At 40.5% G+C, this 23,160-nt stretch overlaps 1 protein-coding gene and 2 long non-coding RNA genes across 4 annotated transcripts in view; 2 read left to right on the forward strand and 1 right to left on the reverse strand.

Annotated features, from left to right (window-relative positions):
• The window catches only part of lasp1 (LIM and SH3 protein 1), a 30,338-nt gene extending 14,007 nt beyond the window's left edge, over positions 1 to 16,331 (forward strand). The window contains exons 3-7 of one of the 2 annotated variants that reach the window (XM_034594596.1): positions 1,710 to 1,794; positions 7,753 to 7,860; positions 11,356 to 11,431; positions 12,354 to 12,451; positions 13,181 to 16,331. In XM_034594596.1, the coding sequence (XP_034450487.1) occupies positions 1,710 to 1,794; positions 7,753 to 7,860; positions 11,356 to 11,431; positions 12,354 to 12,451; positions 13,181 to 13,354 (541 nt within the window). In that variant the 3' untranslated portion in view covers positions 13,355 to 16,331. The remainder of the gene's footprint in view (positions 1 to 1,709; positions 1,795 to 7,752; positions 7,861 to 11,355; positions 11,432 to 12,353; positions 12,452 to 13,180) is intronic. The other variant, XM_034594597.1, reaches the window with a different exon arrangement.
• LOC117767058 lies at positions 8,550 to 11,274 on the reverse strand. Its single transcript, XR_004614821.1, has 3 exons — positions 10,652 to 11,274; positions 8,983 to 9,101; positions 8,550 to 8,856 (listed from the first exon to the last, which is right to left on the reverse strand). It is a non-coding gene; the product is annotated as an uncharacterized LOC117767058 (long non-coding RNA).
• Positions 16,332 to 18,026: 1,695 nt separating the features above from the next.
• LOC117767057 lies at positions 18,027 to 20,022 on the forward strand. Its single transcript, XR_004614820.1, has 3 exons — positions 18,027 to 18,342; positions 18,583 to 19,812; positions 19,846 to 20,022. It is a non-coding gene; the product is annotated as an uncharacterized LOC117767057 (long non-coding RNA).
• The last annotated feature ends 3,138 nt before the right edge of the window (positions 20,023 to 23,160 follow it).

Raw genomic sequence — 23,160 nt, forward strand, 5'->3', positions numbered from 1 at the left:
AAATTCAAAGCGGATTTTGTGCATTGTGTTCTGCTCTCCACACAGACTGTTAACCTGCATGCAACCAAAGACTTTTCAAATGTGACCGGTCAAACTAGAAACCAGAAGGCTTCCAGCCCCAAATCTTGTCCCTCGTCAAACTGCATAAGCGCATGCCGAATCTTTTAATTGAGATTAATGTAGACGTTCCTTTGTTTAAGATGTAACAGGTAACTACGGATCTTTTCAATCTGAAGCGGTAGGTGTGCTTGTATAAAATGAAAGTTAGATGGTTAGATAACTTACAACGATGAAAGAGTAGCACAATTTTAATTATTTTGCATTGCAGTTTAATTAGCATGCTTGACTGCTAACGTAGATAACAACCACATCTGAATGTTGCCCTTTCAGGAAAAGTGCTAACAGTTGTGAAAACAAAGTGTGCACAGACCTGCATGTTTTTGGGTGGATGCTAGCAGGATTCAAGTGCTTGAGTTTCTTATGCATCACACCAACTTCTGCTCTTGTTCCGATGTAATTGCATTGATGTTCCGCTTCCCTTTCTTTCACATTATCATTGGGGTTTCTTGTGACTCACATCTCTTTTTATAGCTTTGTAAAATACGCCAACCACAATCCTTTTGTAATTTTTTTTTACATCCCATAATAACAGCAGGAGGAATGCTGATACAGTTTGTTTCCTATGTTGTCAAGGAAACAGTAAACACATTGCCTAAATGGGTTACCCAGAGGCACGGATAGTGGTTGAAGATTTTTGAGGTCACCCAGTGCCCTGAAGCATGCTGGGAATTGCAGTCCTTATTAGATAAACTGTGAGGGCTCTTCCTCTCCCGCTGGATTTGAGCCATGTGTTTTTGCTGCCTTAAGAACCACACTGAACTGGCAGGCACCATTATTTGTGGACCTCACGGCCTCTTGTGCACAGAAGCCTCCAGTGAATAAAAACACTGCCTTAGGCTTTGCACTGGCTTTTGGAATGATGCTCTGACTGTGTGCTGCATGCCTGCGTGTCTGCGTGGAAGATGTACATTTCAGCTTACTTGAGTACATTTATGTTTGCTGTTTGTTTCAGACAGAGCAGTGGGAGGTCGGGTGGTTATTGGTCCGCGACTGTCAAGAAATTTCCCAGAATCCATTCAGAAAAGAGACTTGCCTTCATGCTGTGCTTAAGGGGGATGCCCATGACATCATTCACACTCGCCCACTGTCTCTTTGACCCTGTTGTGTCTGTTGCATGCAGTTTCTCTTCCTGTTGTCCCTTATAGGGACGTGCCCGTGAGTGTTTGCACACATTTGTGTGTGCCTGTGCTTTGTAAGCTTTTTAACATTAATATTTTTTCCACACCTGCTATGGCTCTCCGCCAAAACTCTGAAACCTTCAGGCTCTCTTCCCCCACACACAGCCCCTGCCTGCACTTCCTCGTTTCTTTCTGACTACCTTGGCTCCCACTGACAGAGCATTGTGTGTTGTACTGACATGCCTTTTGTCTACAGGGGCTTCTAACTCAACCTCAAGACCACCTTGAATAACAAATGCCCCCACTACGGGGCCACAGACTGCGCACTGTTATGTTTTTGTTTTTTTTCTTGGAGTCTTGGCTTGAGCGTCACAGTGGGAGACTGAGTAAAAGCTGGCATCTGCTTGTATGTTTGTGTGCATGTTTATGGTGTACTGACATTTTTTACTGTTTTGTGTGTTTATTTTGCAGACACTACCCCAAGACAAATTTTACCTCTGTGGCTGACACTCCAGAGAACCTCCGCCTCCAACAGCAGACAAAGATGCAGAGCCATGTAAGTCAGTAACCAAACATAATATTAACCCGAACCCAAATTCCAGCTACACAGTTTGTTCCACACGAGGTAATAAAACAATGCGTGCGTAATTTGAAAAACCTTATTTGAATTCACCCTAAAAATTATCTTGGAGTAAGTGCCTCCACAAAGTCAACTTTCTGATAACTTTATCAGCCTAATTCAGACCTAGTTTAAACATTCAAGATAAGTGCGTACTCAAACTTGAAGACACACCTGAGAAGTCAAGCATGAAATTGATTCACAATGGACAAGGAGACATGAAGAGAGGGCAGGATTGTCCATGGCCATAGAATATCATAATGCATTAAATGTTATAAAGATAAAATAATTTATTTGTTTGTGAGGTTGTGTGTGCCACTCCTGTGTGGTTCAGTCAATTGAAACACTAGTACACCTTAAATTATATTGGAAAGTTTAGCAGTATTGAGCTTTCAAATAGGACAGACTTGGATGAGTTTCGCAACACTTTACATTTCCTTACATGACTCGATGAAACACAATAATTGTTACACAGGAAAGCATTGCAACACTAATGTCCTTAACACTGAATATAAGCATATTGAGCTTTTTAGTTTCAATATACACAGGAGAAAGCTTGAGTTTAAGCCCAGTGAAAGAGGATATACTGTGTTTGAATCAGTTCAAAATGAGGTTGGAAAAGAAAAATGTATGTAGATCTGTGCACAGCATGGGTTGTGTTCCATCAGATTGGCTGGTTATGTTTGGCTTTTGTTCATTGACAGACTCCATCCTCCAGAATGCTAGGACCCAAAAATGAGCTATATATACCTGTAGTTTAATAGTGTTTCTTTAACCAGTACAATTTCTGTCTGGAAGAGAAACTTCTTGTTTCACTCAACAGCCTCCGTCAGTGTTGAGTATGTGTATGACTGTCATTCATATGCCTTTTTTATGGGGGTTTCAACCTGGATTATAGCTCCATAAATTGTGTGCTTTTTATACCATTTTGACCCCAAACACAGGGCTACTGAGGCCTCTACCACTGCACTTCTACTTTCTCTGCATCTTTTGCAGCTGTACATTTTTTAAACAAGTTTAGGCTTAAATGTTTTTTTTCTGCTTTTAATAGGTTTTTTTTGTTAGTTTTTCCTTACACTTGTTGAGGACAGGGGATGTCGCACCTTGTTAAGCCCTCTGAGACAAATTTTGATTTGTGAATATGGACTATACAAATAAAATGTTATTAAGTGATCCTCCCAAATATTCAGTTTTTCTCCCATCCTGATCTGATTTGTTACCCCAAGAAAACATCACTAAAGCTGCTCCAGCTGAAGCTAAAATAAAGACCCAAATATATTCTGAGAGAAAAGAAAAAAAACCTCATCAGACCAAAATATCCATCTGAACTGGGCCATGTGTTGACTTAATAAAGACGGCCCCGACAGAGATTCTGCGAGATTTACACTCACCGACAGACTTTCAACAACGTTTTCCCATTGTGGCTTCCTGCAGTTATAGGAAGAATAACAAATCCCAGATAGAGTGAGTAGAAAATGTTATTATATGTGGTGGAAAACTAGTGGCAGAGTGTCATCAATTTTGACGGCTGTCATGTGAGGTTTCACTTCTTATTCATGCCATAATATCTGAGCTATGTTTCTTTGCAGCGTAGGAACTTGTCTGTCTGTGTGATCGCTAAAACAACCACAGAAACAGCTGCGTAATACATTTATGATTGCACACTTTTAAGTTGAAAAAAAAAAACCTGCTGTCATCTTCAGCCATTTTCAGCCTCATTAATCACAAGATGGGGAACAGGGGAGCATCCATGGTGAAAAGCTGTTTACACATCATGTAGCAGAGGAGAGAGTTATTCATGGAGTGGGCGGGACTTATTAAAGAAGGCACATCAGTCATCCAAGTGTCTGTGTCAAAACACTACATATGATTCTGCGTGCGTGCGTGTGCGCGTGCGTGTGTGTATACAAGATGGGGATTTGTGGAGTATTGGGTTGGGGGTGGGGGTCATACGCGGAGGGAAATGACGAAGGGATTGACGGACAGATGGTGTTTTTCTACACTGATTGTGTGTTATAACAGCCCCCCCCCCCCAAACAACTCTCTACCAAACACCCAGAGATAGTGATCATACGAATGGTTAATCGTAAACAGTTGCCTCAAAATGAGCTTATAATACACAAAAGATGTCTGTTTGACAGGAAGGATTAATGCGATTGTGAATCAAAAGTAGTGTCATTGCTCTGTTTGTGTGAGAGCAGTGGGCTGAGTGCACAGGAAACTGTGATTCCACTAATACTTAAAGCTTTTAAAGGAAGTAGGTCTAAAAGGATTTATGATCAAGACGTTCCTCTCTATAGGGCTGTAGCTAATGATTTTTTATTATCAATTAATCTGCTGATTATATTCTTGCCTGTTAAATGTCATAAAATGGTGAAAGGGGGCTGTTAAAATGTCACCTGTCAAGTTTGAAGGAAGGTATTCTCTTGTGTTTTTAGTTTTGTTTCAAGAAATAATCAACAAAGTATAAAATATTCTTTAAAAAAAGAAAGTATAGAAAGTCGTTTTTGAAGAACTAGTTTAAAACTGCAAACTATTTGTGCTGAGACTTTAAGTAGAATGACACTAAGTCAAGTGCATACCTCAGCCAAGGCTGAACGTTCCCCTTAAATTCAATCAAGAACACCTAAATGTGACAGATTTTTTTCATCAAGATCCAGAAATTATTGTGAAAATGTCAATAAACGTCTAATCTTGTAGTGTTAATAAAGTGAAATAAAATTCCTGGATGAGCCCCCTGTTCCGGATCCACACCAACATTTTATGGGTTAGGAATGTGAGAAAATATAAACTGAACATATGGCACACAGTTTACACATGATATGTACATATGTAGTTATTGTGTATTTGTTAAGATAATATGAGAGAGGCCTCTTGCACTGTGATGATCATGTGCTATCACAGTATTATTGTGCTGTACACTTTGCAAGGAAGTTGAAAGTGTTTGCGGATAACTGTGGCCGTCTAACCCCTCGCCACAGCTGCTGCTGCGTTGCTACGGGAAACCTATTGCTATGGTAGCAGGGTAGAGGTTTGTCACACCTTATTACAAGACTTTGCGGGGGAAACTGAAAGAAACAAGATGGAGAGACGGAGAGAAAACTGGGGAGAGCAAATTTGGGAGGAGGGAGAGCAATGAGGCGCACATGAGTGAGGAAAAAAAGGAAGAGACAGGAAGGCACCAACACACAGAGAGAGAGGGAGGAGTTCAGGGTGAAAAAGGAAGAGATAAAAGTAAAATCCCCAGAGGAAGGAAAGCCAGAGGAATGCAAATAGATGCAGAGAGAAAGATTATCATGGGGAAGAGCTGCTGCTCTATGGGATGTCTGCGTCTGTTGCAGTTGAGGCAGTAAAATATGAATGAATGAAAAAGCAGCAGCGCTAGAGGAGGGAGTGTGGGTGGGAAGAGAAAGCAGAGGCATGATTGGAGGAGGAGGAGAAGAAGCTGTTGCATGGATCCAAAAAGACAAAGGAGACGGTCTGAGAAATAAAAATAGGGGGAGGATAATTCGTTGACTGATGGGAGCGGAGCGCAAATGAAGGACAAAGATGGGTCGAGGCCGCATTAATCTTCTCCATGACTTATCTTTGTACGCAGGCTTGAGAGCCGTGTATAATTTCCCATGGAATGAAGCTCATCTATAGTTTTCAATCTATCTCTCAGTGGACTTCATGCCATGGATGACAGCGGATATCTCTCACACACACACACCATCGTTGAATCACAACCATGTCATGTCATCACAAGACGAGAGGAGGATTGGTCAGCACTCTGTTTAGCAGTGTCAGACATTATGTGGACACTGTGGGAGAGGATGGAGGGATGAAGCTTTTGTGTGCTGGTAATGGGCTGTGCAGGCAGAGTCCTTTCATGGGAGGAGTGCGTTGATATTGGCGCAGTCGCCATGGAGGCGGGAATAAGGATTTGGTGTGGGGAGGAGGAATTAGGTGATTTGTCACTGTTGAAATGTCATGGCGTGTGCGGAGGAGATCGATTGGGGTGGGGGGGAAACTGAATGCGTGGCTGCGTTTTTGGGGTTAAAAATAAAGTCTGCAAGACGTTATGCGTGAGATCAATCATGGCGCCCAGTCACTGAGGAACAGCAAACTTTTTCTGCTCTGACTTTCTCAAACAATGTTTTAAAAACATCATCATCCGGAGACACCAGTGACCTTCAGACGGCAGGAATCGTGGTCATTCTGGTCCAATCCAATAATAAAAACCTGAACTTACACTTCATGACGAAATAAAAGACCTGCACTGTAGCCTCAAGTTTGCCCATAACTACAACGAAAAGCTACAACAGTCAACAACTCCCTACAAATCACCGGAAAAACACCCACCGCGAAATTGGACAATATAGACTACAAATATAAGTGGTGTTTACAGGGTTATTCTCTACTCTATGACTTTAATATTCCTTCGTATCTGTCGTACTTGACATAGGTTCCTAAATTGAATTCAATATGATCTAAAAACGTCTTGAATTTCACTTGTTGAAACCTGCAGAAACTCAGCAGTGAGGGGGGGGGATATCTTGTAGCTTCAGATATTCATCTGACTCTTCCTGGGCTGGACGTTTCCTCTTCTGCCCTTAGGGTCAGGACAGGGTGGGAGGGCTAGAAAGCACGCACACAATTTGTCATACCATGCACTACCTCTCAGTCTGACCATATATGGTTGCTGCCACGTCCTGTATGTAAGGCCTTCACTCCCCCAGCAAACAGGAAACAATCGTCACCACAAAAGACTTGAATACATATAGCCAACCTCACCTCATTATGTGCTTACACACATCACGCTTTCTGAAGTCATTGTCTGTACATAGGAAATTAGTGATTTATTTCTGGTTCTGGTTTTCTGTAGAAAATCTGAAAATGGGGAAATACCAGAATTGCAGAAACATTTGGACACTCCCACCTAACAGTCACTGCTTAAGGTCATGAGCTCAACGGATGAATCAGCCTGACTGATAATTACCAAAATACCTGCAACAAAATGCCAAACATGTTTTGAGGAAATTTAGAAACAGTGTAAAAGATGTAAATTGGACCACTATAATCACTGAAGCTCTTAAAGATGTCATTATAAACATGAAAATGTACCACTTGATATTCCTTTGGGATTTTTTTTGTTTTGTTATTGGTATTAATTAATTAATTTTTTGACATGCTGGGGGTTCTGGCGGGGGTTCTCTTGTGGGCCTACCAGGCCTGTAGCACTATATGGAATTATGATTTCCATATAGATTGTTGATCATTTTCTTCTGGTTTTCATCAGTATCATCAGTTTGTTTTTTTCCTTGTTGTATTATCATTAAACTTCTATTTTGTAGTGAGTAACATTGTCAATCCACTTGGTGAAATGGAAATGCAATGATAATAGTAGCATTTCAAATTTAATTTAAACATAGGCTCCTCAGCCAGTCCTCTGCCAAGGAAAAACATTAGCAGAATGTTCATTTCACTGGAGGTGACATTTCAGGGTTCTCGTATTAGTTATCTAATGGTGTCAAGCTGCAATAAAGTCAACAGTAAAACCATTTTCCTCCCGCTATAAAAATATTTTATTAGGCCAGCACTCAGCTCATTAAAACTCGGGGGAGATCCATTTGCTAGTTCATGTTCGTGCACTATACAGATACAGATGCTATAGATACAAATATTTTAATCTTGGAGGAAGTGAAAATTATTCCCACGTTAAGCAAGAAGATCTCTTTATGTATGTTGAACGGATCTAGGTCAGGGTTTCCATAAATAATAACTTGAGCTGCATTTGTCGGATTTTCCTTGTTGACCCACACAAACGAGTAGAAAACTGTTCATAGCTGTGCGATTCGCTTTGTGTATTTTGAGCTTCTCTTCATTTCTAACTTGATTGTGTTTTGTCTACAGGTTCGCTACAGGGAGGATTTTGAGAAGAATAGAGGAAAATGTTTCAGCTCGGTCGCAGACACACCGGAGATCCAGAGAGTGAAGAAATTGCAGGAGAATATCAGCAACGTAAGTGTCGGCAACACAGGCACTTAAAAGGATCACCCCTCACTTCACCTGTCCATTCAATTTCTCTAAGTCTCTAATAATCTCTTTTGGCAACAATAAATTGAGGATTTTTTCTCAGGAAGATAATTGGTCGATATGAAGTCCACTGAACAGGGTCCTGTTCTTTCTCGCTGATATCACAACTTAAAGCGGACTTTTAGACTACATCCTTACAAATACATTTTCCTTGTATTACTGCTTTGACCTCCGTCCAGACCAGTATTTTAGGTCTGTATCAGAAGTAATCTCCATCAATACTGACGCATGATTTTCATGGATCGACGACAAGGTTTAACTGCTACTGACAATAATACCTCTTTTACACCAAATGTAGCATTAAAACCTGTGTCTGCTGCCGAGTCATTCGACCCGGGAGTGAATGCTGATTGTATCCATTCCCATTGCAGACAAAAGCCTGGTGTAAGAGGGTGTTAATGGGGTTTTTTGACCTGTGGAGAAGGGGCGAAGTGTTTGCAACGGTGTCCCCAATCATTTGGCGAGTTGTGAATTGATAAGAACCAAATCAGGAAGTGAATGTGGGTGACAGTGTCATCATTGCCAAATATCTCTCTTTTTGTCTGTCCATTCAACACAGCCTGGAGTTTTCAAACTAAAACGGGGCCAGCGGTTTTTTCCACAAAGTTCTTAATTTTTAAGGGTGGATTGTTTCCTTTATTTTGACATCCTGGCTGCACCACCTCCATTTCAGGCCCTAGAGATTCACTAGATGAAAATCTCAAGCTTTATTTTTTTTAAGTTATTGTTTTTTGGCTGGGTTTTTTCAGAGTATCTTTCCTCCCACTTACTCACCGACACCAGTCAATGTCATTCGCCTCCTGCTCACATCACTCCTCATTTATATTGATGAATTCTCCTCAAATCACTTTGCGCATGGACCATTCTCCTCCACTCTCCCCTCGTCTTTCCCTCAGCTCCCGTTATTGATTTGCCATTTCTCTGTAAATACAGAGCAGCGATGTATAAATGCAAACAGTACTTAACTTGCATCCCCAGACTGCTTAAGTCAGCAGCGAAGGCCTTTTATTTTGATGTGAAACTCCCTCACTCAGACACGAAACGTACAACGTTACACATAACCAGCTCCGCGCCGGCCTCGCTAATGGTATAATTAGTGTGGAGGGTGATGGGTAATTGCTGCGTTCATGCGATGAAAGATCTTGCGTGACTGAGATCAAGGAAATCTGCAGGATGGAGAGAGACACACATATATTACATGTATTTATGGGTGCGCACAGGCAAGCCACATCAAGATAACAAGTGCGTTATGGCAGGATTGATTTGGGCACATCGTGGGCGCATCAGTCATCCCGATAAACACGACATCTGCTTGCAATCATTCATCGTCATTCACAGTCAATCATGATGGAAACGCTTCAGATGAATGTTACGTCCCCCTCCCCCTTTGCTCTCTTTCCCGGACATGCAGAAACAAACCAGTTCAACCAGCACCCTCTGCAGAATGTCCGTTGTGTCACTCATTCCCTTCACTGGCCTCTTGTCAAACACCAACAAATAAATAACAGGTTCCAGTTTATTTGAGCAGCATTCTGGGCTCTTCCTGTAGATCGTGCTTTCAGACATGCACTGAACTCCAGATATTCTACTGAAATTCTCCGGAGGGGCTGTAAGTGAGAACGCAAATGTCCGAGTCAGTTGCTCCTTGCTTTTCCTGCCAGGCCCCTTGTAAAAACTCTTCAATACAGCAGGAAAATGTCCTGAGAATTCCCAGAGAGTGAGTGGGCATGTTGTTGATGTTTTGAAAACGTGACGGACACAAAACCGGAAGAATATGAATATCTCAGGACAGAAAAGAGGTGCTGTACACGTAGAAGACGCTGGAGATGATGTCATCTTGGAAAGACGATGAGATTCAACAGCTTTTGGTGATGAGAACGTAAACAAAAATATTTGATATCCGAAGCCGAATATATACATCATGTCCTGCCTCCTGCATGATCTACCCAGGGGCCACACTTCACCTGAAAGCTCCGGACATTCTCCTGTTGTTGTGAATGTGTCTGACACAAACCATCTCCTGCTCCCTTCTTCATATGTGAGATCCTCAGAATCTCTGGACCCCATTATCCAGACATTTTATGGAGTTTGTGTCTGAAAACTCCGCTACTCACGTTATCTGTTTGACGTGCTCACTCAAAACAAGCCAAATGAATCTCCCTCACACACTCTCACGCAGCATATTGCACTCCAGAACAGCCACTGTGTTCTCTCAGTCACTCGCTTCACTGTTCTTGCACTAACACTCCGTCATCCCGTCCAGTCTGTGAACACACTCCTTGAAAATGCCGCTGGCACAGTGGGCTCATTTAGCGGGGACAGAATCGAGCGTTGTAAATCTGGAGCGGAGACACTGTGAGTCAGTCTGTTATCAGCCCTGGCAGTAAGGGGGGGGCGGGTTATTGAGTGTAGTCATAGAGTCGGTCGGTTTCCTCAGAGTGGCCCTGTTTCATGTTGTCACACTGAATGCTGCCCTTGTCACACCGGCTCGGGAGGTGAAAGGATCATGAACTGAGTTTATGACTCACAGATTCAAAAAGCTTTCAGCAAAATGTTCACTCACACTTGCTGTAGTTGTAATATAAATGATTTAAGTGTGTGCAGTCGTATGATTCCCCTCCTCCTCCTCTCAGTGTTTCCTCTTGAATCTAGCCGGCTCATTCTCACACCGAGTATCCAGGCTTAGAGTGGGTTCCCTTTTTTTTTTCCACCTCACCTGTTCTTCTTGATATGTCAGTGGCGGTTGCTATGCTACTCTGACCTCACACTACTTCCGGCCACTGCTGAGATGTCACTTCCTGTCAGCGTCGAGCTGCTTCTAGAGGCTCTGCTGCCCCACCTAACACCACAAGAACAGGAAAGCTGTAGAACAAGTGGGAGCCCTCTGGTGGATAGAAAATGAACTACATGCTGTGACAGCTTCCTGGAAAAACAACTACACCTGTAGATTTAAAGCTCTTGGCAGGGTATCTACAGGTTTTCAACAGTCCTATAAAAGTTTATATTCAACAATATTATGTATTAAAAATATCTAGCTTTCTGTAGGCAGCAATGTTACATATACATTTTTTTTTGTGGCAATAATTGGCTAGAAAATCTCATCCAGACCAAAAATGTATTCCTGGACCTTAAGAAAATTGACATTGTTTTCATTTTTTAATCATTGTATTTATTTTCTGCTGCTTATCCAGGTGCTGGTTGTGTTAATTGGTTTATTAATGTTACGTTTTAAGGAATTATTCTTGTTTACAACTCCGAAGACTGGACAAAAAAATGTGATATTAATGTCAATAAATTCATGCACTTACTAAATAATTCAACGAAATATCATCCCAAGTGGTTTTCACTGATGTCTGTCTGAAGGTGTATGGACTCCATCTCCTTCTGTGAGCTCACACCGTTCTTGTTTGTCTCTTGCAGATTAAGTACCATGAGGACTTTGAGAAGGCTAAGGTGGGAAAAGATGTCCCACAACCCCAAAGTGGCCACAGCCCAGGTATTTATTTATTTAATTTTAAAACACACCTTCAGCACTGGGCAGAGGCAGCAACAGTAGCAGCGTAGGGGTGTGGTGTGTTTGAAAAATAGTACACGGTGGGAGGGAAACGTTTTGAAATGGTTCAAGAAAATTGAAAAATAAATACAAAGTAAAAGCAAACCATCTGTATAAATGGATAGCACTATTAAAAGTGGCAAACAAGTTCTTTTTTTGGAGAACTTTAACACTTTGGTTTTCTCAGAAAAGTACAAGTGCTGCACCTACATTTTTCTTTAAGCTCCTTGCCTTGTGTGTGGCTTTATTGCTGCCCCAGGCTATATGAGCTCACCAGGCTGGTCACCTTGTCACACCACTCGGGGATCTTGGTCATAACTTGTTCACTGCCGCCCTTGTCTGCATTCATCCCACTCGGCTGTAAATAGTCACTTTGCTGCACAAAATGCTGTGTTTCACAGTCTTGTGTAATCTGAACTTTAACAGACAAACTGTTGTATTCATTTCTCAAGCCAAAATGGTTTGCTCATGCTCAGCAAGTTTGAAGTAATGAAAATGAGAAACATTACAAACCTTGAGCAACCAGTGGACCCTTAGTTTGTTTTGTGTTACTTGTCCTATTTACACTTCAACACAGAAAGGCATTGTTCACATGGTTGCGTAACAGTGAAATCAAGAGCTACTTGATGCATGTATTGACTTGCCATGTTTTTGAATTCTTCACCCTCTCAGTCAGTGCAGGCAGCAGTAAATACACCTGGCTTTAGCAGGCATTTGCTTTATGCAATCAAAGCTCAGTTCTCCTCCCCAGAATAAGTGAATACAAATTTAACACTTGCGGCTAAATCCCCGGGGATCCCCCTGTGAGTCAGATCTCTGAGATATTATGTTCCCTGCATATTAATTTATTTTCTTTCTGTTTAATCAGCAGCTTTCCAGTCCTCTGCAGGATCTCAGAACAACTATGATGCTGCTCCTGAATCAGTGGGCCAGGCAGCTGGCGGCCCAGCTTCCGGTTCTGGGGTAGGTCTTCCACTGTCCAATGACTTTTGCTGAAGGTGGACAGGATGCTTGACTTCATATATTCAAAACCTGAAAAGTGTCCCAAGATATTGTTGTAATTTTCTCAATATTGCAAAAATCATGTTTACACCTTTTTAAATCAATTACTTGGCAAGTATATTGTCAAAAATGCCAATAGTTCAGATTTTATCTTTTCAAATGTAAATATTTGATGGTTTTCCTGAACTTATCACACAGAAAACTGAATAGTTTGGGATTCTGGCCTGTTGGTAAGACAAAATAAAATATTTGAAGACATTAACTTGGGCTTCAATACATCATAACAGGACGGACTTTTTATAGAAAACAACTAAACCCAGACACCTCTGCCAATGTAGAGGTATCTACATGTGTCATCTTTCTCCCAAGTTTCTTAGAAATCTTGAGTAGTTTTTGTTTTTGTGCGAACAAACAAACCAACCAACCAACGGGGGCTAAACATCACCTCCCTTGAGGCGATCATTTATCAACTATCAACTAATAATGCAGATAATCATTGATAATATTTGATAGTTTATTGTTTATGTGGCAGAGACCATGTTAGTAACATGGTTATGTTGTTGACAATAAGTTCCTGAAATACTTAAGACATTTTATGCTGTAACTTTAGTGCTAGGCATACATAACCTAAGATGATTTCTGCTGTAGCTCCTCTGACTGAACATCTTTGTGTTATGTCTGTGTCCACAGAAACGATACAGGGCCGTGTACGACTATGCTGCTGCTGATGAGGATGAGGTGTCCTTCGTGGACGGAGATGTGATCATGGACGTACATCAGATCGACGAGGGCTGGATGTACGGGCGCGTGGAACGCACCGGCCAGCAGGGCATGCTGCCTGCCAACTACGTGGAGGCCATCTGAGTGAGAGGGAAAGTAAACGAGGGAGAGAAAAAAAGGAGGAGGAGTAGGTAAAGAAAAGGAGGGAAAGAAAGAAAGGAAAAGCCCAGTGCCATCTCATCTTAATGCCGCTTTCTCTTGATTTTACTCTTGTTCCCTAATCTGTCATGTGAGAACTCAAACCCATCCCACCCCACCCTGCTTTCCTTCTCTGCTCTTACCGTTCAGCTTGCCAACCACAGACACCCTCTATCTATCTGTCTGTCTCTTTTTGTCCTTCTGTCCATCTGTGCTGATGTCTGTCTCCACTTGGACGACCGCCATCCTCTTCCATGTTTTTGACTTTTGTACATTCCCTTAACCTCTAACCCTGTTGCACCAATCAGCCGGTTATCAGTCTTAACAGAGAGGTTTTTAATATATTTATAGATTGACACACATTTTGCCATTGTGTGCTCAAAGAGGCCACCTTCGCGTTCAGCTTTGCATTGTGGGTAGCTGTGTGAAACTGGAATCGCAGCCTAACTGAAGAGCACCTCCTGTTGTTGCCTTTTCACGAGCGTGACGGTTATACGGGAGGGATCAGGGACAAAGTTAGGGGACGTCATCAGTCCATTTTCTGCAGCCGAACTGAATACATCACCTCAGTGGCTGTGCATTTATCGTCTATACATGTTTATTTCTGTTACTTGCAGCCTTCAGTCCTCACATAGTTTTGGTGATAAATGTTTGAAGAAAAAAAACGAGATGGGAACAGGTTGAGTCTTTTTTCCCTTTTTTGCTATGAAATCACCATCAAAGGAAAAACATCTATGAAACAGAAGGCCAAGCACAACTCTCTGTATCTTTTATTTTAAATTTAATCCACAGTTTTTTTTTCGAGCGAACATTCCAGTTTGTTTTTCCATTTAATGTCGAGAGAAACTGGTGAAACCTTGGCTGTGCTAAATGTTTTTTTTTTTCTCATGCTGTTCTTCCTTTTATCTTTTCTTGTTATTGTGAGAAGCTTATTTTCAAAAAGAATATTGGTGTGTTAAATAAATGCAACCAGCAGCCCAATTTATGAATCGAAAGAGGAGTTTATCTTGACGTGTGCACCCCCGCACATTTGATCAGTCGTGGGATTAACCAAGCTGACCTGCAGTTTTGTGCTCACAGCTCGTTGGAGAAATCGGCCGAATACGCTCACATTTAAACCTGTTCCTGAGTAAAGTTAGACTGGCATTTAAAACACATGAAAGAGAATTTTATTTTATGCGCTGGTCATTAAAACATCCATAAAGGTAGATTTTTTAAAAGTCCATCTGGCAGGTGAATCCCAAACTATTTTTGATATTCGACCGATGAAATCTGCCATAAATTTACCAGTTTTTGGTCGTCTCAAATCAGAAAATTTAGCGTTCACGTTTCTGGCTATTACACAAACGCTACATCCTTCCTCCACTCTAGATACTGTATTTCTGTGAGGACCTTATCAGACTTTCAAAAAGATATTTGACCATCTCTCAGTTGTGTAAATAATGCGATTGGCCCATGCTCGTACAGACCTCCTCCCCTTTTCCTTGCTTATTCATCCTCCCGTGTGATGCACTGTGACTGTCACAGACATGGAGCGATCAGGGCGGTGCGCTTTCCGATGGGGTGGGAGGGGCCTGGAGATATTTCAGCTTTATTAAAACAAACAAGGCTCTCACTATTGTAGCTAGATGACATTGTACAATTGTATATGTATCATAAAGTTAAGTTAGGGGAAATGTTTTTACTGGTCATGGTGCTCGGGGGAAGTGGTTTGCCTGCAGATTAAAAAAAAAAGAAAATAGCAGTTCATATTATTTTGGTGAATTTGGCTGGGGGGGGGGGGGAGGTGATGTGTTTTTCAAAACTCATGGAGAAAGTCCAGTGTGGTGCAAGTTGTCAGTTGGTGTTGAACATTCATTCAAAAAATTGCATCTTTCTAATGTGATGAATTGTGACAGTGCTGATAAAAATGATTACTCCACCTCAAAGTGGTTAATGGGTTGCCAAACAAAATGGATGGACACACTGTATAGTATGTATGCCTGTGTTGTGCATTATCCCCTATTGACACCCGGATGAATTTACGTACTTGCAAAGCAGATGCTAGAACAGAAAGCTGTTTTAGAGCTCAATGTTGTTTCTCTTGGGTAAACTGGAGCGTTTGAGGTTTTTGCTTGTAGTGACATGATTCTTGCTCCTGGCTAATGCTGATGTTTGCTCAAATTTAACTAAATAACAAAGCTGGTCACACTGGTAGCCTCCTGCGGATTGATGATGTCAGTGGGTGGCCTAGATGAAATGGAAAAGTGCACAGCAAGTGTTTTGGAAGTGAGGCTCAGGGTTGAGTTGTTAAGGCAAAGTCAAATTTGTGCGTGGGATGATGCAAGCGTGTGTGGCTGGGAGGGCAGCGATCTCGCTCTCAGTCTGCCAGCCTGTGAGGCAGGGCAAGTTTTTGTTGTCTGACCCGGATATTAGTCAGAAGTTAACTTCTTGCCACCAAATACCGCTTTTCTGCTTTTGCAGCACTCATCTACTGAACCGTAACGACATATCATATCCCGTTTCCATTCAGTTTCTGTCTAGTATCCTGTCCACCCGTCTGCCGTGATCCCTCTTTTTTTCCTGCAGCCTCCATCGTAGGCTCCTGTGCTTCTGCTGAATCATCCTCTGCTTCTATGATACTGGTTATATACTGTAGACTCTGCAGATTGAAATCATATCATCCACAATGGCAGGTTTAGCCTTCAGACCAATTTTGTGCATTCCATCTTAAATTGTTTTTGTTTTTGATATAATTTTGTTATTTTTTTGAATAAAAAAAATAAAGATATCATATGCATATTGACATACACATGTATTCAAAACTCATACTGAATACATCCTCAGAATTAAGGACCTGATATCATCTCCTGTTGCCCTGTTACAGCACTTCAAATTGTACTTATGATTCTGCAGATTCAATAAAATGTCATTTTTCTCAGACTATTGTTTGTGCTGCGTCTTCTGTTCAAATCCTTCAGACCACCATGATATTAACTTGTTATAGATTTTTGTGTAATCCTGATACCAAACAGATGCCATAAAATATGGTCATAATGAAGGAAAACGATTATACTTTTTTGTTTTAGTTGCACAAACTACCTGACAAATTTTTATTTAATCAAACTATTAGCATCCTTGAGCCTGCAGGGTGCGGAGGAGTCTGGAGCAGCTGCCCTCTTACTGAGCCTCATTGACACAGTTCTGCTCAAGGTCCAAACTACTGAAACAGCTCAGTAAATCGACCTTTTGCAATAATGAACTACATGTTTTGAATGAGCTGCAAGAAACATAGATTCATCACCCTCCCTTGGCATGATGATGATGAGGTTAATTATTCAGACTCAGGGTCCAAATAAAATAAAACAACATAGATTAAAATACATACAAAAGTCCAAAAGAGAAAAAAAAAAATATAAATATTAATGTCTAACATGAGGACAACTGCACCAACGCCTCCGCAGTTCAGATTGGCAGCATAAAGTGCTAAACCTAATATTTGTTTATACCAGGATGATTTCATTTTCATTGAATAAACAACAGTTTGAAAAGTATTGATTCCTGCAGCCACATAATTTTACTCGCACTAGACCATCCAGGTAATTATCTTATGGCATCATTATAAGTAACTTGTTTAAAAGCCTTTTAAATTTTTTTTACATAGAACAATGTCATTGTTTTAACATTGAGCCACAGATTCGTATGTGTTTTTATAATTCTTTCTTTTTTATCGTGTGTGTGTATTTTTGCCTGCTTGTATTTATATTTGAAACTTTTACTTCAGTGCTGCTCATCTTCACCAGGATTCCCTGACAGGACAGATGTTGTATCTCAGTGGGACCTTCTTGGTTAAATAAAGGATAAAGAAATAAAAACACATGAACAATAAACACTTGGTCTTGCTCAGAGTGGACTATTGTATCCATTCAATGACTTTTCAGACAGGACTGAAGGATTATATATTGTGTTAATTTAATATTGGTGTCAAATTAGGCTGTAAAATATTATTACACATTTTAAAGATGAGAATTATAACATTGACTTTATTATTAACCTTATGATTTGGTAAATTCATATAACATCCATAAATGCAGAATGGAAAACAATACTAACTTCAGAGGATTTCTGCATAAATTTAAAGAACATCTCAAGAATGTAAAACTAATAGAAACTACAATATGCAACGAAATTCAGAAGTGAAAATTTCGCAATAAACAAACTGTTTTATTTTACTTTCTTTCCTTTACATTTATGTTATATATCATTTTTGACATAATGAATGTCTTAACTAATATCTAATACCTAATATGTATTTATCTATATGTTCATTAAACTGCGCTGTCACGTTAACTGGTTATTTCCTGTGTTGGGCAAATAATTGCAATGTTTGTAAATGTGCAAGTTTGTAAATAAAGTTGGTGAAAAAATGGAGGGAAATCGCCCTTTAGTGAAATGTCAGGTGTTTTTCGTCTTCGTGTACCTGACTCCTTCAAAATGTCACATTCTGGTGCCTGAAGTAAAAGACTTGATTTTGATTAAAACTGTTTTAATGTGAACTTTTTAGGCGAGAGTGTAAATGTGGAGTAAAACAGAACCGGAACAGATCCTTCCTTTCACTTCCGGTTCTGGAGCAGGAGGAGTCACAGGGGGGAGGGGTCGGCCGGACTCCCTCCGAACACTGCCGATCTTTGCCGAAGCTCCTGCACCGGCTGCTGTTCGTCCTCCTCGCACCTCCACCGCCTGACACCATTTCCACCATGATGGACATTTTGATGCTGATGTTTTTCGCCATCATGGGCCTCGTCTTCCTCTCCTACATCATCTACATGCTGTGATGAGCAGGAGGAGGATGAAGAAGGAGGAGGATGAGGAGGGCTCCTGCACACAGGCGGCTGGTAAACATGGGCGCACACGGGATGTTGTGTTTCTCCTGCATCCCTGGTGTCCGGACAATGGTGAGCGATCACTACGTCTCACATGATGCGTGTGCTGTTTCTGTTGTGGTCTTATAATACTATTAAATGTATTATTCATATATTATAACACTATACAACTGCAGAGATGATGATTGGTTGAATTCCCCTGAGCCTGTGCACCTTTCTGTTTCTATATGAATTTAAAATCAGCTCTAATTGCTTTTTATTCCAAAGAGACAATCTGCAAATTGTCTGAGAGCAGCTGTTTCTGTGTTTCAGGAAGAGGAGCCAGGGCCATGATGGCTTCCCATCTGTGCTCTCAGGTGGGACGTGAGGAGTGATCCAGCGGAAGTGAGGGAGCAGTGGAGGCCAAACTCTCTTTCCTCTCTTTTTCTATATCTCCCACTTGCACTATGTCATCTCTCCATCCACCAGAGGACCGGTCCAGTCCGAGGAGACTCCCCTGACTTCCTCCTCAATGGACCCAACTCGTTTTTTCTATCCAGACTGTGTTTTCTCTGTCGAGGAGGAGACGTGTCACCTCCGCACCAGTCCAAAAATACCAGTCTGAGTGTGGGATTTGCCTTTTTTCACGACACTGTGAGCTAATTATCACTTCCACCTCATGTGCATGTGAGTTTAACAGTATTATCCATGTGTGGCCAACACCTCTGCACTCATGGCTTTATTTTTGTCGTGTGTGTTGCATCAAATGTCTCAGACTTGACGTCAGTGTTAATATTATTTTCTCTGTGTTGCCACAACATGTGCTCCTCCTCACTACAATCAAGGTTTCCCATCACGGGGGGGGGGGGGGGGGGCGTCAGTGCAATAACTCAGTGAAGAGATCACAGCACATCACCTTCTCTGTTGAAACGTTTATGTTGCTGTTATTCAGTTTGTCTTAATAATATATACAGTATATATATATGTTGTTTTTGGCTGCAAATGACACGTATGAAGAGCAGCGGTGTCATTTCAGAAACGTGTTTCTCATTCTTACCACCAAACCTCAAATATATATTATGTTCTTCAGGATTTAAATGATGTTCAGTTTACTGATGCACTGATTATTGACAGTGTGTTATGTTGAATAAAGATGATTTCAGTAAAGCAGAGTTGCTTTTTCCTCTGTTCGACTCACAAGTCACTTTATTTTTTATTCTGTTGACAACCACAGATTATTCGGGTTTGTCAAAGGAAACGTGTCAGGCAAATAAGTAAACACTTGTTTGTGGAATTACATATATATGTACATGATAAACATGGAGAGAGAAGATTATAACATGTAACAAAGGTCCACAGCTGGAATCAAACCAGCGACACTGCTGCTGCACTGAACGCCTCTTAACCACAATGTCTCCAGGCAACTGCAGAAATAATTATTTTGAATAATTTTTTAGATGCAACTAAGACAACTATTTTGAAAAGAATTTCCAAATTGGTAGATAAATACTTTATTAATCCAGAGGTACATGTAAGAATTCAGTATGAGAGTCACAAAGAAAAGTGACACGTAGGAAAACAACAAAGGAACATGAGATAAGAATAAAACTAATAAGAAAAAACAATCCTCAAGAGAAGCCTAAGGATATAAAAAACAAATCTAATCATGATTCAGCCCCAGAAGAAGAACTCTTGTAAGACTTTAGTTATATCAGTTGTTGTCTTTTGTTATTTCCTTGTGGAGTTTTTCTGATCTTTCTTTTTGTTTGAAAAGTTTATTTCCTGTTTTTTTATTTTGAAGCCACTTTCCTCGTGTGTCTCTTGGTCATTTCTCGTCTTTGACCCGTTTCAGCGCCCTTGTGATCGTCTGCTCCTGACCTCATGGGTTTCACCCTTGTGGATTTGGTCTGTGTGTTCCTGGCTCAGTTTTTCTCCTCCTTGGTCCCCAGTGTTCCATGTGTGAGTCTTGGATCCCTGCAAATAGAGACTGTGATCATGCCTATTTAATAAAACGTTCTTTCCTGCACTGCCCATCCTCACCGACATCTGCATCTATGTTGATTATAAACTAACTATAAACTCGACAGTAATAATCAGATATAGATCTAGTATATACAGTTTTTTTAATGTGGCCTCTCAGTGAACCCAAACGACTGGATTACTCTGCAGGAGCCAATCCAGTTTTTCACATCATGCACCTGCAACATGGAACTAAAGCTTCATTGCATTAACAAACTTTTTAATCTCAGCTGTATTTCATGTAATTCATTCAGTTGCTTTAAATTTCATGTTGTATTTATTCTTTAGGCTTTTGCTTTTGCCATTATTCAAATTGTATCGTTTCTTAATTGTGTTTTTTAGATGCTTGGAATGATTTATTTTCTGTACTCCGGTTATATTGTAATGAATTCTACCTCAATGTACTCCCAACTTAAAATAAAGGTTGAATTAAAATGAATAAATATAGATTTAAACAAAAGGTTGTATCCAAATGTTAGTGTAAACATGTAAGTGACTGACAGCTCAGCAGCAGCCAATGAAGTGTTCAGTCCACATCATCTATTTGATTCTTATTATTTCATTACTTTGTTAGAACAGTAACAACAAAAGATATTAACATTTAAAAACAACCTCAAATGACAAAACACTCCACACCTCATTAAAATGAAACTCACACCACTATCAAGTCACAAGGTTATTCTTCTGTATTTGTGGAGGGACATAGATGAAATTTGAAAAGTGCTTTAATGGTATCCAAAACAACTTACTAAAACAAGACCTAAATCTGAGTTCAGGCCTTTAGACCATGTAACCGATTAGCAAACATCTTGAGCAATTTCTTTTTCTCCTGATGAGCCCCTGTAGGAATATAATCATGCAGCTGAACTTGACTATTACTCCCCTTTTAGCTTCTCTTCATTGGCTTCTGCTAATTTTAGAAATCAATTGTAATGTTTTATTGCTGACTTTTAAGGCTCATTCTGGACTCGTACTTAAGATCTGTTGACACCACATGCGCCTGGTTGAAACCTGAGGTCCCCATCAAGGCCCTGCCCGCTGTTCCACAGTCCCGGCTGAGGGCCAGAGGTGACCGGGCTCCCACTCTTTTTGGGACACTAACTATAGTAATGAGACAGCGGTGATGCAAAGCTGAAAAAGCTTCAGGTGGCATATAATGATAGATTTATATTTTTGCTCAAGCATCATTGCAAGTCACATGTTTGTGGCTCTGGCCCCACCTTTCATGCTCTGCTGAGGAATTTATGTTTCAACTAACGGGTTCAAAATGAAACCATAAGGGCCTTAACTGTCTGAGACGATATCGTGGTTTTGGAAACACCGGAAGAAAAGTCTGTGTTTTTGATCCCTGTTACTTTTTGTTTTATTTTCCATTAAATCTCTCTTTAAGACACATTTATATAAGTGTGCTTTCTCTGGTCTTGGGGTCTGAATTCAGCCTGAACTTGTTATTTTTTATTTACTTACTTAAGCTCTGATCTTACAGACTGTTTTAATTATTTTATAACGTTTTACTTTCCTTAGTTTTTTCTTGTTTTCTCATCTGTTACATTTTCAGTTTTTATTGTACCTTTTAACTGTGTTTTGAAAGGTTCCATATAAATATAATTTATTATCATTACTATGTACACTACAGCTCTAATGTCTTCCTTCCTATGTCTTCTTCACCTACTCCAGCACTTTATTTCCTGTCGACACTTGGACGACAATCTATTCTGAGCATGATGCCCTCTCATGACAAAACATTTTCCAGATAGAGGAGCCGTGTTCATCACGTCCACATGATGTGAGCAGCCACCGTGTGAATGAGAGGATTCATGCAGCGTGTGCTCCTGCAGATGGTGCTGCTCACCCACCGCACAGGCTCCGGAGACTCGGCCTGTGGAGGTGAGTTCATGGAGAGAATAAGCTCGGCCCCTGTCCAGATGTGTGGAAGAGCAGGTCACATGAGACAGGAGGACATGAGGGCGATTTTAATTCAGCCCTCACAGCTGTTGGCAACACGTTTACTATCTTTGAAAGGATTCAAACATATTAGGGAAATGGGAGCCCTTTGTTTATGAGGGGTAATATTCAGAATGATGGTTTATTATATCTTCAGTTTTACACAGTGTAATGAAGTGAATTATATTCTTATAATAATAACTTTTTCCAGTAGATAGCATAAAGCTTATTTATCAGTGATCGGATCTAAACACGTCACTGAGGCCTAAAAAAAAACCTTGTTAGGTTTTTTTTCTTCCTGTTGCTTGTATCTGTTATTGCATCGACCTGAACTCAGTGCTGCTGTTATGAAAACAAGATTTATTTCTCCTTTTTCATTTCATGCAGCAGATGCCCCCCCCCCGCCCAGGCCTCTCCAATGTGTCCATCCCTCTCCGGGGTCACAGGTCAGCTGCTCCTTCTGTTCCATAAATTTGAGGACATTTTCAGGCTTTTATACAATCCCTTTAAGTAATCTTAATCTTTTAATCTTTTAAAACCCTTCTACTAAATGTATTTCTTTGAAAACCCAGTAAAAATAGGAACATTTATGGGAAATGTGCCTGTTTGCTCTGCTGCCAGGAATCCCACTATCCTGTGTGTTCGCCAAATATCAACCAGTCAGACTATGAAGGACAAAAAAATGAAAGAAGTATAGATGAATAAATAAATGTAGAAATAAATAAATTAATGAACACATTCAGAAATAAATAAATGTGGAAAAATACCAAAATAGTAGTTTTCATTGCAAGCTTACTTTTTATTTATTTCTTTGTTTATTATTTCTTTGTGATTAATGACGTTGTTAAACTTTCCCTTTAAGGTCAGAGTCTCACCCTCGTCTCCACCTCCTCCAACCACTTCGCTAAAGTTTCTCCCACATGTGTGCAGACAGACCCACTGTGGCAA

Source organism: Hippoglossus hippoglossus, chromosome 8 (genome assembly GCF_009819705.1).
Source record: "Hippoglossus hippoglossus isolate fHipHip1 chromosome 8, fHipHip1.pri, whole genome shotgun sequence".
NCBI classification, from domain to species: domain Eukaryota; kingdom Metazoa; phylum Chordata; class Actinopteri; order Pleuronectiformes; family Pleuronectidae; genus Hippoglossus; species Hippoglossus hippoglossus.